The sequence below is a fragment of the Lagenorhynchus albirostris genome, chromosome 10 (assembly GCF_949774975.1).
Source record: "Lagenorhynchus albirostris chromosome 10, mLagAlb1.1, whole genome shotgun sequence".
Taxonomy (NCBI): domain Eukaryota; kingdom Metazoa; phylum Chordata; class Mammalia; order Artiodactyla; family Delphinidae; genus Lagenorhynchus; species Lagenorhynchus albirostris.
This window is the reverse complement of record NC_083104.1, coordinates 17878770-17891385: the sequence shown is the minus strand read 5'-3', so window position 1 is coordinate 17891385 and position 12616 is coordinate 17878770. Positions and strand designations below refer to the sequence as shown.

General features: G+C 33.8%; 1 protein-coding gene across 4 annotated transcripts in view; it reads left to right on the top strand.

Moving 5' to 3' along the window:
* LOC132526842 (glucoside xylosyltransferase 2) overlaps window positions 1-11551 on the top strand; it is a 154739-nt gene extending 143188 nt beyond the window's left edge. For 3 of the 4 annotated variants that reach the window (XM_060161345.1, XM_060161343.1, XM_060161344.1), the window contains 6 exons: window positions 2854-2947; window positions 4743-4780; window positions 5630-5704; window positions 5961-6104; window positions 7123-7409; window positions 7670-9421. In XM_060161345.1, the coding sequence (XP_060017328.1) occupies window positions 2854-2947; window positions 4743-4780; window positions 5630-5704; window positions 5961-6104; window positions 7123-7409; window positions 7670-7974 (943 nt within the window). In that variant the 3' untranslated portion in view covers window positions 7975-9421. Of the gene's footprint in view, window positions 1-2853; window positions 2948-4742; window positions 4781-5629; window positions 5705-5960; window positions 6105-7122; window positions 7410-7669; window positions 9422-9472 lie in introns of those variants that run through there. The other variant, XR_009542718.1, reaches the window with a different exon arrangement.
* The last annotated feature ends 1065 nt before the right edge of the window (window positions 11552-12616 follow it).

The following is a 12616-nucleotide window of genomic DNA, read 5'->3' as shown; positions in this document are numbered from 1 at the left end:
AATACCTTGGTATATATCCAGAATATTGGCACATCTTGATGATCAAACCTTTAAACAGACTAAGATAAATTAAAAACAAAACATAAATTTTAGTTACTTAGAGTCTTTCTCAAGTTAAAATACAGGATAGGAAATTCTATCTTCTAGGGCTTAGTGTTAGTGTTTAAAATTTCTAATTTGAGCTTAGATGTCTTTCTCTGATGTTCAGCAGCTTTCTTGGTATATTTTCCAAAGTTAGAATAAACTATCTTGTGTGCTTATGTGTAATGGAAGAGTAACAGAAAGCAGAACTTTCATATGGTTGTACCAGGTGTTCATTGGGGATTTATCTGGTTTATTCTTATACCTCCTTTTAAAGACGCACCTTAAATTAAGTGTTCCCACGTTTATCCTCGATTCCCTGGCAGTTTATTCTGTCTCCGTAGCACTGTATACGCGATTTTATTAGCATTTCTTGTTGTAATTGGGTTGTTTTTAATTGTAATTGTTTACATTACGTGTCTGTCGGGTCTGCTATTGAGTATATGTTAATATTTCTGCTTCGTAGTTGGCTCTCATGTTTACTTAAAAGGTTAAAAAGTACAAACTTTATGAAGAGACCTTCAGTGCAGTTGTCAGAATTATAATATTGTTTCCAGTGGATACTTGGATTTACAAGAAATGTTTGTATTTTAAGCCTGTTCACTTGAGGGAGAGTTGTGTAACATTTTAGTGCCATCTATTGGACAGTTGGTAAAATGACTTCAAAAGCTTCTGAAAGTGTCTAAGAATGTAAACTCATTTTGTCATAGGCTGACATCGTTATGCAAACATAATACATTTTTCCTCATAAAGCAGTATTAATATTCACCCACGCATACAGTGTTAATAATTGACTAACATTTTACCTACCTTTCTAGAGAAAATTAGCCCAAACATTTAGTGTAAAAACATTGTTAAGCAGGGAGTTGGAAGATGCTCATCTTTTAAAGTTAATTTTAAAAGAAAGTACTAGTATCAGTGTGTGAAAGAAATTTAGTTGGAGGAATAGACCTAACTAGACAATGTCTGTTTAAGTATTTGCTGGTTAAATAGTATTCGAATGTTCTTAACACTGGGTGCTATTTTGCTAGTTTTTGAAAAATGGGTTAAAAACTCCTTTTTAGTATCACTCTGACGTCATTAGTGAGGGAATAGCATTTGGAAGTGTGTGTGTGTTTAGGATTTGGAAGGTAGTGAACTCAAAGAGGGGCTAAGGTACAGGTATACCAGTAATATTCTGAAATCCATGATGGTACTGCATTTCAGATATATATGTATATAAATAAATTATATATTGACTATCTTGTATGTGAAGATATCCTGCCCTTAAGAAGCTTTCAGTCAAATATGAAGAAAGACAGTTTGGAAAAACAAAGATAATTAGTTTTGACAGTGTACTCTACTATGAATTTTAAGAAGAAAAAAACATTACTTTTTCTCAGAAACCAAAGAACTTTCCTATAGCAGTCTTGATGAATATCAGAAGTTGTCCTGTATTTCTGTCTGCCTCTGAATATTTGTGATAATGAGACAAATGTTTCGCCTCTTAGTGCCCAATCTTTTGGCAGAATGATAGTTTTCTGACTTTTAGGCTTTGATATACGACTTGAGAGAAGATTGATACTTGGTCTCTCGCATAACTAAAATACTTGTTTTCATATGAATAATATTTATTTTAAACGTTTTCAAAATTTGTCATAGGTCATATATTGAATTTTGTTTTTGAATTTTTAAAAGAACATAAGAATAGTGTTGATGCTAAGAATACGAGAACTAAACATTGTTTGTCCAACTAGAAAATAAACATTTACGATTTTACGTATGTGCAGTGTAGTGGAAGGGACAACATGGGATTTGAAGTTAGACTGGGTTTTTGAGTCCTGCGGTATTAATCACTAGTGGCCTTACTTTGTGGGTGGGAGGGAATTTTGTGTTGATCTGCCTGTCAACAAGAAATAACTTTGTGGGTAATAACTGTTAATCTGAGGCTTTGTAATCGTCTTTATAAGGAGAATAAATAGATTTGTGTGGCATATAACTGAAGTCTAAAGTTTACGTTTACACTTTTTAGCTGCATTTGTCATCTCTCTGCTCACATGTTTGCTGTTCATATTGTAACACTCAGGAATGCTAATAGTGTGTGAGATAAACACTGCTGTTTATAACATGATTTTAGGTCCAATTTATGTTTCAGTTTTGTATTTTCTGTGGTCAAGTGAAAATTTGATTGTGGTTGAAGTATTTGTCAAACAGTAAGGTACCTACCAAAATATTGAGTGTATTTGTATGTATTTTAAGTTTGATGAAACATGTAGGTTGTACATAAAATTTTAATTATGGAGCATAACTATGTTTATAATACTTTTTCATTGGAATCACTTGTCTTATTCTGTCTGATAACAAAACATTTGTAGTTTTATTTGAACACTAAAAAAATCTTTGTGTGCAAAAGAATACTTGAGAAAGTTTCTGTATTTAAATAAACTCTGACTTGATTATTATTTGTGTTGCCTCTCTTGTAAACTTAAAACTGAATTGTCAGAGTTAAGAATGTTAAAATTTTTTCTCAGTTTTGAAGCTTTCCGTTAATTTTGAATGTTCTTTATTGCTTTTTAAGGCAAGGGAGGGAACATTGTTTTCTTTTTAAATAAGAGGACAGGTGTGCTTATTGCCCTGCCTGTTTTTAAGTGACTCATCCATTCATTTGTAGCATTTTCTTTTGTAGCTTAACACAGGGGTGACTAGATAAAGCTTGAAATAGCGGGAGTAATAATGTTCCTAATTTTCTTAATAATTAATGACCCCAAACTATAAAACTATATTCTTTTGCAGTATACCTTTTACTATTCAGCGACTATGTGAATTGCTCACAGATCCAAGGAGAAACTATACAGGAACAGACAAATTTCTCAGAGGAGTAGAAAAGGTATTTATTTTATTATTGGAATTATATTAAACTGTAGCATAATAGATTTCAGAAAAGAACTTTGAGTAGGCCCTGTTTCAGGCACCTTTTCTTGAAATAGGTTTCTCAGTCTATCTGAAGTTTTTCCCAATTTGTTTTCCAAATTATGTCCTAAGTTTCAGAGGAAGATTTAATAGGAGGGAGGTGGAGGAATGCTTGAGGTCAGTTAAGCTTGGGAAAAGCAGTTTATTATTGTCTCGTGGGAATTCTTAGTATACCTTAACATATTAATAGCTCCAAGAAGTTCTATAATTGATATTTTAATAATAGAGCGTTTTGCAAACTTGTTTATCTACAGAATTCATTTCTTTAGTTCTAGAGTTCAGAGGTACACAACTTGGAAAATCTCTGATACAAAGCATTTAAGTTAGATATTGAGAAGGATATATATCATGTGTAAGAATGAGAGAAGCATTAGGTTTTTAGTGGGTGAGGGGATGTTAAAGGAGCAGGGCATTCTGGACAAAGGAAACAGTCTGAGAGAATGAAAAGCAAGACACATAGACTTGTCTGGAAAGAATGAATGAAGGAGCCCCATGGGAACCAAGATTGTGGACCAGTGGTTTTGTTAAAACCATTGGTTTTTAGTGATTGATCCTAAAACATAGTCTAGTGTTATTTTAAGGTTCTAATTGAAGTTCAATTTATTTTACCCTTGGAGCAGGAATCCAAAATCATTACCTAGTGATTTATAATAGATCTTAGGGCCTTACTGGATTAATGTGTTTTGTTGAGCTTCTACACCTTCGATTTAGTAAGATTCCTGAAGGGCAGGAAACTGAGATGGTTCTTCAGTATTATTTTCAGTTCAGAGACTTTCAGTAATTCCACTTGGGCAATCTTTGGATAACGAGGCAGTGTCACAGTAATCATAGTTGTGTGACCATGGACCAGGTACATAACCTAAGTCTCACTTTCCTCATCTGTATAGTGTGGATCATAATGCGGCTGTGAGGAGGATTAAATGTAAAAGCTCTTACTTTGGCTCAGCAAACTTGCAATGAGTATTGACTATTAATAAAGTTATTGTTACCAGAAAGATTATATTATAAAAAAGGTTTGAGTCTCTTTCCTTGAGGTATATTGTGCTACAGATCAAGCTTTTGATTGGGTACTGCTTTAAAAGGAAGTTCGTTATAGTAGGCCTAAATACTTCAAACTCTAAATATCTTGGTGAGATTCTGTCTCAAATAAGAGACGGTGGTTCTGTTCTATTATCTGTAATACATAATGTCAGGGCTCTAAAGTAACTAGAGTAGAGTAAAAAAAAAAAAATGAGGCTGGCAAAAAAAATAGTTTAGTGGGATATTAGATTTTGGGCTTTTGCTATTGTTTTAGTTTTCGTTGCTTGATTAGAGATTTTTCTTTATCCTTTATCTTTTTTTTTTTTTTTTTTTTTTTTTTTTTTGCGGTACGCAGGCCTCTCACTGTTGTGGTCTCTCCCGTTGCGGAGCACAGGCTCCGGACGCGCAGGCTCAGCGGCCATGGCTCACGGGCCCAGCCGTTCCGCGGCATGTGGGATTTTCCCGGACCGGGGCACGAACCCGGGTCCCCTGCATCGGCAGGCGGACTCTCAACCACTGCACCACCACAGAAGCCCCTAGAGATTTTTATTTTTAGCCATTTCTTTTATTAGTAAAAATGTAATAAAATGGAAACTTAATACCAGGGGAGATTCTGAGAAATTAAAAACAAATAATTAAACTTTATTTTGTGGTACTTTTCCTCGTATTAATCACCAATTTTGTTATTGCAGAATGTGATGGTGGTTAGCTGTGTTTATCCTTCTTCAGAGTAAGTATAGATATTTTTCTTTTTCTAGTATATTCTAATTATTAAATCATTTCTAATGTATTAGTCTTAAAAATAGGTTGCATTTATTTTATATGTAATTAAGCATGATAATATTTGTAAATGCTTATGAAACTACCATCCAGTACTCAAAGTAGAATATTACCAGTAACATTACCTATATGTTTTTCCAGTGAACAGAGTTGTATTAAAGAGATTCATGATTTACTGCAGTCTTAACACTGTTGGATTTATGTACTGTCTGGACCCTGGGATCCCATCCGAGACAGGCCATTTCTAGGAAATAATTCTTAGGTTTGTAATAGCTACTTGATGACATCGCTCTTCATGATGGAAAATTATTTCCAGTTGCTAAGATTTATATAGTAAATTAAGGTTGCAATTTAGGGCACACTCCTTGGCACCACTGGTATTTTATTATGAGTGGATGTCCTGGGATTGCAGGAGATTTAGCACTGCCCATGGCTTCCACTGAATGCCAGTAGTGTCCACCACTTCCCGTGAAAAATTTCTTTAGACGTTGCTAAATGTCCCCTGGGGATGCAGAGTGAGGGAAGGGGGATTGTTGGAAGATGTTGCCCCCTGTTGAGAAACACTGGTTTAATGGTTAAAATAACTGATTTCATACAGTGAATTTGTTAGAACTCTTGAAGAATGTACCTGTATGTTGTTAAATAACATACTAAGATAATCCCATAGCTGTTTTTCTTAGAAGTCTTTCATTTGGTTCTGTGACAGTGAGATCTTACAAAAGATCTTTTAGACCCGTGATTCTCATCAAAATTAAAGAATTAAACTATCCATAAAAGCGTTTTTTTTCTTTTCTTGTAGGAAGAACAGTTCCAATAGTTTAAATCGAATGAATGGTGTTATGTTTCCTGGAAATTCACCAAGTTACACTGAAAGGTCAGATTATTGATTTTTATTATTCAAAGAGTTACAGTTTCTTAATTTTGGTTAGGAAATTCAATATACTTATTAAGAATTGGGAATTTTACGGCAGGTTAGGATATACCAAACAGAATTAGTTAATTTGGTAATCCATGGTTCTGAAAGTCAAAATTAAAGAAAATGTTTCTGTGATATATTCATATAAACAAACCTTGGGAGGGATGACTTTTTAACAAAAATGGGAAAATGATGTTCATTTATTTTACTGTAGGTCTAATATAAATGGACCTGGAACACCCAGGCCACTTAATCGACCAAAGGTTTCTTTGTCAGTCCCCATGACAACAAATGGCTTACCTGAGAGCACAGACAGCAAAGAGTCAAACTTAAAGCAAAATGAGGATAAAAATCACAGGTTTGTATGTGATTTATATTTAAAAGAAAAAATGTTTTCCAAAAGAGTTAACATTTATTGATGGTTTTTCAGCCCTCATTATTTACTATTTAGAATTTACTGTTGTTTTGAGGGGTAGAAAAGGTTTTAATGCAGTTAAAAGGGGCTACAGCTTTTTGCAGCATTATCACATGCTGACGATGGGCAGAGAAAAGACTTAAACTGCTAATTTGGGGAGATTTTATTTATAATAGGGTGTTAAGAAAGTGGTCATGGTACATTTTTTACTTCTTTTTGAAAGTTACTTGAAAAGAGAAGATATTTATAAATGAGTTGAAATTTTGTGAATTATTTCTCATTGTAGATCATAAAAGGAAACCTTTTTATTTATATCCCATCTCAAATTTTCTACATCACATTAAGGGAAGGAAGACTGAATGAGTGAGAGGAATTAAAGAGTGTTGGCCTGCCTGGACAGAAGGGTCTTATCAGAACTGATTTCTTAAATTGGTGATGACGCAGAAAGGTGTCTTTGTTCTGACTTACTCAGGAATAATGAGCATCTTATCTACAGCTTACTCTCAGATGGTTCAGAAAATTACTAGTGACAATAAGAATAAACAGAGATGGAGACAGGGTAATGGAGCAAATGCAGTGAGTTGCTAATTAAGGGGATCTGCTTTAGGGGGATATGATAGTTCTTTTTCTGTGAGTTTAAAAATATTTCACAATAACTTACTTAAGGAAAAGAAAAGAGTATGTCTCTGTGGAAGACTCGTAGTTTTATTATAGGAGGACATTTAACTTACTGGAGAATTGAACAGAAAGGTCATGTAACTTATTGACAAGTTGCTAGTGGGAAATATTTATTAAACAGTTTAGGTGTCCTCGAAATTATACTCTTGTGTTTTTCTTTGCCCGGATGTTATAATTTAACTTTGACACTGAAATACAGTTAAACATTATTAGACCTTAAAAATGAGAATGTAAACGATGAAGAAACAGTCTTACTAATGACACTTTAAAACAATATTTACAGTGACTCTTCGACATCTGAATCAGAAGGTTCCTCAGTGAGCCCTATAAAAAATAAACATCCAGATGAAGATGCTGTGGAAGCTGAGGGACGTGAGGTAAAAAGACTCAGGTTTGACAAAGAAAGCGACGTCAGAGAGATGGCCAGTCAGACATCTTCCAGTGAAATTTCTTCAGTTATGGTAGAAGAAACAGAAGCTCCATCTTCATCTCAGAATAACGACAAAGAAATTAGTTGTACCAGGCAGCACTGTACAGAAGAGGATGAAGAAGAGGATGAAGAGGAAGAAGGTATTTAGAGACCATCTGTAAAAGGGTGGAGTAAGGAGATCCTCAAATTCTTGTACTTCATTTTTGCGTGAAAGAATGTCACATAATGGAACTCCTTATAATGCTGATGTTGGGCTTTTCTCCCACCTTTATGTGTTCTGTAGTTGCTGCTGAGTTTCAGGGATATGATTTGAACTGTAGAGTATCAGAATTCATGAAACTTAACTGTGGAGGTATTTTGAAAATGAAATTTAACTACAACAACATTTGCTTATTTTTAGAGTCTTTTATGACATCAAGAGAAATGATCCCAGAAAGGAAAAATCAAGAAAAAGAATCTGATGATGCCTTAACTGTGAATGAAGAGACTTCTGAGGAAAATAATCAAATGGAGGAATCTGATCTGACTCAAGTTGAGAGAGGTTTACATTCTGAAGGTAGTGAAAATACCGGCCCTGTAAGTAGTTCCAGTTGCCATGAAACGGAAGAATTAATAGGATCCAATTCCAGTAAAACTGGAGAGATTCTCTCAGAATCTTCCATGGAAGCCACAGAAGTCACAGATGAACCAATGGAACAAGACTAACTATTTAGAAATATTTAGATGCAGTATTTTCCATACAGTTCTGGTTTCACACTGTATAAAACTTTTATGTAATAAAGTGGACCTTTAGTTTTACAAGAGAAGCAGGTTGTAAAATAAAGTACTGTATGGGATCAATCCTGAAAGAGTCGCACATGTAAGAACTGTGAGTACCAGCTCCTCGGGGTCCTGCTTACCGCTGACTTCTTTTGCTCTGGTCAGATCAGTGGTTTGTGTATAGATTGTTTTTTTTTTTAATTTAGAGTTAAAAATTTTAAACTGGAAGATAATAATTATAATTTTGAAAACTTTTGGAGATTATCACATTTAGTTTATACATATGCAAGAAAGCTTTTTGTCTTGTCTCTTTCTGACAGCTCTAGCAGTTTTCATATTTTGGTCATAGTTTCAACATTTTAACATGAATTATAGGGTTTCATGTTGGTTTCCAGATTTTATTGTTTGACTATGTACTATGGAACTTTAAGTCATATATACATATATATATATATATAATTCTAAGGGGGGAAATGTTATATTTTTCTTTTTCTATAAGAGATGAATACAGTGGATACTTTTTCTATTGGTAATGATTGAGTTCACCTCTTTCAGAAGACAGTTTCTTTCTCTTCTGAGTAATTCACATAAAATCTGGCCCTTGTGGAACCCTGGAAATCTTAAGTCTGTTGAAATGCCAGGTTAAACACATTCCAAGAGATCTGTTCAAACTAAAATTCTTTTGTATACTTCTGAGGTGCCTGAGAAAAAGACTTCATTATTTATGAGAAAATGTGCTTTATCTTGGAAATTGTGTTCAAACATTAGCTTACTGTTTTGTAGAATGAGTGCTTATAAAGCTGACATGAAACCATCTCAGAAGAACCAGGCAGGTTTCTTTACCTTTTGCTTGCTTTTCTGAACAGTGTGAATACTACACATTTCTTTCTAAATTATTCTAGAGTATACAGATGTCAATGGTATGAAACACCACTGTACTGGAAGAATTAATATATTACTTTAGTAATGTACCAGAGCTAAATGACTGAAGCTTTAGGGGTACATAAAAACCACCGTAATTTGTATGACATTTTGAAGTGAATTAAATATTTTTGAACATGCTTCTTCGACAGCCAGTGTTATATTTTTCAGATCAACACAAAGCACAATGGTTACTCTAAACTCAGTATTTTCAAATTCACATAACTTAAAGTCATGCAAGCTGCAATTTCCCTGTCTAAATTACTGGCTGCCAAATTTATACCTGTTTCTTCAGCTGTACCTTTTGATATTTAGAATTTTTAAATTTCTGTAAAGTAGATTTTGTAGAATGTAATGTGTTCACTGCCTTTGTGAAGCGGTATATAATTGTATAATTTCTGTGTGTAAACTGAATGCTTGGGCTTTCAATACAGTATTCATATAAAGCAATAAATATTAATGTTATGAAATATTTGAGTACATTTTTATCAAAATATATAAGAATCCCTTTTTTTAATTTCAGATACCTGAAGTACACAGATGAACTTATAAAACTGATGCAAACATTTTCTGACACTGTATCATATGCTCTGGGGTGATTTGGGCGGCAACCACAAGTTTTGCATTTTGCCTACTTCAGTTGCTATGACTAAAAATACCAAAATGAGTTGGCTCCGTTTATGTCTGTAGGATATTATACTACTGACTGACTTGACTGTCAGGTTTACAGCAGCTAGATGATATATTTGTGAATATGTCTCATAGTTGAAATAAAAACTGAGTATTGATTTATTTACTGTTATTCAAGAGGGGAGGAAAAAAATCACACGTTGTAAATTTTAAAAAAAATTTTGCAAAAATGTTAATGAAGCAGATTTTAAATGTGACATTGATTTGTAGTGACCTAGTCTTTATTTTCTTGAGGGATATTTTGCCAATGAGAGCAGATTTTAAACATTTTAAGTTTAGAAATTTTGAAATTTTCTTTAGAATATTTATGAAATTATTGTCAATAAACCTATTCTTTAAGATTCTGTGACCTTTTGATATTTTTTATTTTAATTGTGCCATGGACCACTTGTAAACTGATTTACTTTTGTTAAATATAAGTTGAAGATTTAGCGTCATGACTTTGAGGTCTGTGGTTTTATTTGTAAACTTGCAGTTGCTGTTTTGGCAAGGGCAAATGTATTTCTTTATTAAATAAAGTACAATAATGGTGAATGTACCAAAATGCCATCACTCAACTCTATGAGAGATCTGCATTTTAATCTATAGTTTAATAGTTTTAATATTTATTAGATATTCTTATGTTGATCATAGATCAAACTTGTTGCTGTTTATACAGATAGTTGTAGAATGCTCATGGAATATTTTCTTTAGGATAGATGGAATACTTAGGTAGTTAAACTGGGAAACCTTGTTCAGCTGGTTGGAGATACAATGTCCATTGGGAAGTAAATTTCCTCGAGTATATGCATAGGTGCACTTACACAGACTTTGCTTCATGGAAATGTCAGTTCTAATAGTAACTGATTCAGATGTGTATTTTTAGAAGGCTAATTTTAGGCACATTTTCTTAACACACATCAGCAAAGTCATATTAAAAGATCTAAATGAAGAATTAGGACTTTGGTGATTAAAATATTATTTTCTGTTTTGGCCTTGAGCAGATCGTTTACCTTTAAGACTCTAGACTCTGAACCCAACATGTAAAAAGAATTTAAAATGTTGATGAGGAGAGCGAGAATATACATGGAATACACTTTCAGCACTTTTCCCTTTTAAGAAAGTGAAAACATTATCCCAGTACATTTTTTAAAATATATCTTCAGTTCTGAAAATGTTGGCAGACAGAAATGAGTAGTGGAAAATGTCATATTTTATATGTTTGATTATCAGATACATTTAATCCACTTAGGGTTTATTGTAACTACACCTTTCAGAAGTGTGGATGGAGCAATGAAATTGCCTGTCAGAGCTATAAAACCCTCTGGCTTGGAAAGGCATCCCCAGAAACCCTGGGTAAGAAGGCGTGGCCTGTTAAAGCATGGAGGTTCAGAGTGTTTTATTTTGCTGGTGTAGATAGGCATGTACTTATGCATTTTTGCATTTGTAAAGTCAGCAATTTTTCAAATAATGTAATTGTAATATACTAGTTTACTTATAAAGATACTTGGGGCAGAATCTAAAGCTACGATGTTTGAGTATGAGAAATGTAACGTGTGGTAAGGACAAAAATGCAATTTGTAGAACCAAAGGAAATAAAAATTTTGGATAGTGTTTCACAATGTCTTCTGAACAGGAGTTTCTTAAATACATTGGTTTTGATCAGATGAAGCTTAGTTCTCTCGAGATCTGTGCTAATCATAAAATGGATGAATGCAAAAACACCTTGTAATTTCATATGGAATTATTATAATTAGGTTTATTGGACTATTGGCCTAGCAAGAATGCTAGTATGTATTGGTTAGAATACATCTAATATTTCACATTTTAAAAATAATTAGTACACTTTCTTCAGAATTTTATTTCATCAACTTGGAGCCTAGATTACTTTGCCAAATAAATGTATTATTTTCATAATGCAATAAAATATAAACTAGAAGAATATCTTCATGTGTGGAATTACTTTATTTGCCATTAATAGTTTACACTCCCTCCCTCCAGTGCCCCCTTTTCTCTCACCTTAGGTACGTTAAGATGCACAAGCATTTCCTGATCCATAGGGAGAGGAGCCGCATGACTTCATTACAGCTCTGTTGCTTAAGTGATAACAGGGTGTTTCCACAGAGATGGTGCATCTGAGTTGAATGGACGATTGTTCTCTGCTAGGCAACTCGTACCTGGGATCAGTAAAATCAAGATTTACCATGTAAAAATTTCTCTTGGCATAATTTGGCACTAGTTGTCATGCACAGATCTACGCTATTTGTATTAGAATCATTTTAGAAATGGCAGTTTCAGACAACTACATGGTTAAAAGTGTAGAGTTGCCCTCAATGGAGAGGGTGGATTACATTTTCAGTTCTGGGTTCTCATTTCTTCATATGTATTACTGCACAGTAGGTGATAGTAAGTGGTGACATCTGTGGCTCTCGACTCAGAAGATAGGAGTATTAATCAGCATGTTTCTGAATTTAAATATTGAGTTTCAGCTTCTCATCTTTGATTTCTAACTTCTCCCCACTTTATCATTTACTAAATGCTATAGCTAGTATAGAGTTTTGGGTTAACTGATACGAAGACTGATTCATCTATTGATTAGGAATAAGAAGCATGATCTCTGACCACTTGCCCATCTAGAATGAAGAGTACACTACTGTTGTATTTTAACAGATTTTTTTTTTCCAGTGTAAAATTCAGTTGAGTCTGGGGTCTTTGGATTTATTTGTACGCTTTCAGAGTTTTTCTTCCCAAAGGCAATGCATTTTTTTTAACTAAAAATTATGACAAATACACAAAAATGCCAGTAATTCCCAGTGTCCTAGTCAGAAGACTCCACTGGTTTACTGATTTTTATAATCTTGCGAGCTAGTCCTATGCTTGGCAAGTGGTAACAGTTGAAATTAAGTGGGCTTTGTGGATACTGGCTACACAAACACTTGATTCCTGGGACTACTTTCTCCCTGCTTTAAAAGGGTTCCAAGTTCATCCCTGAAGCCTT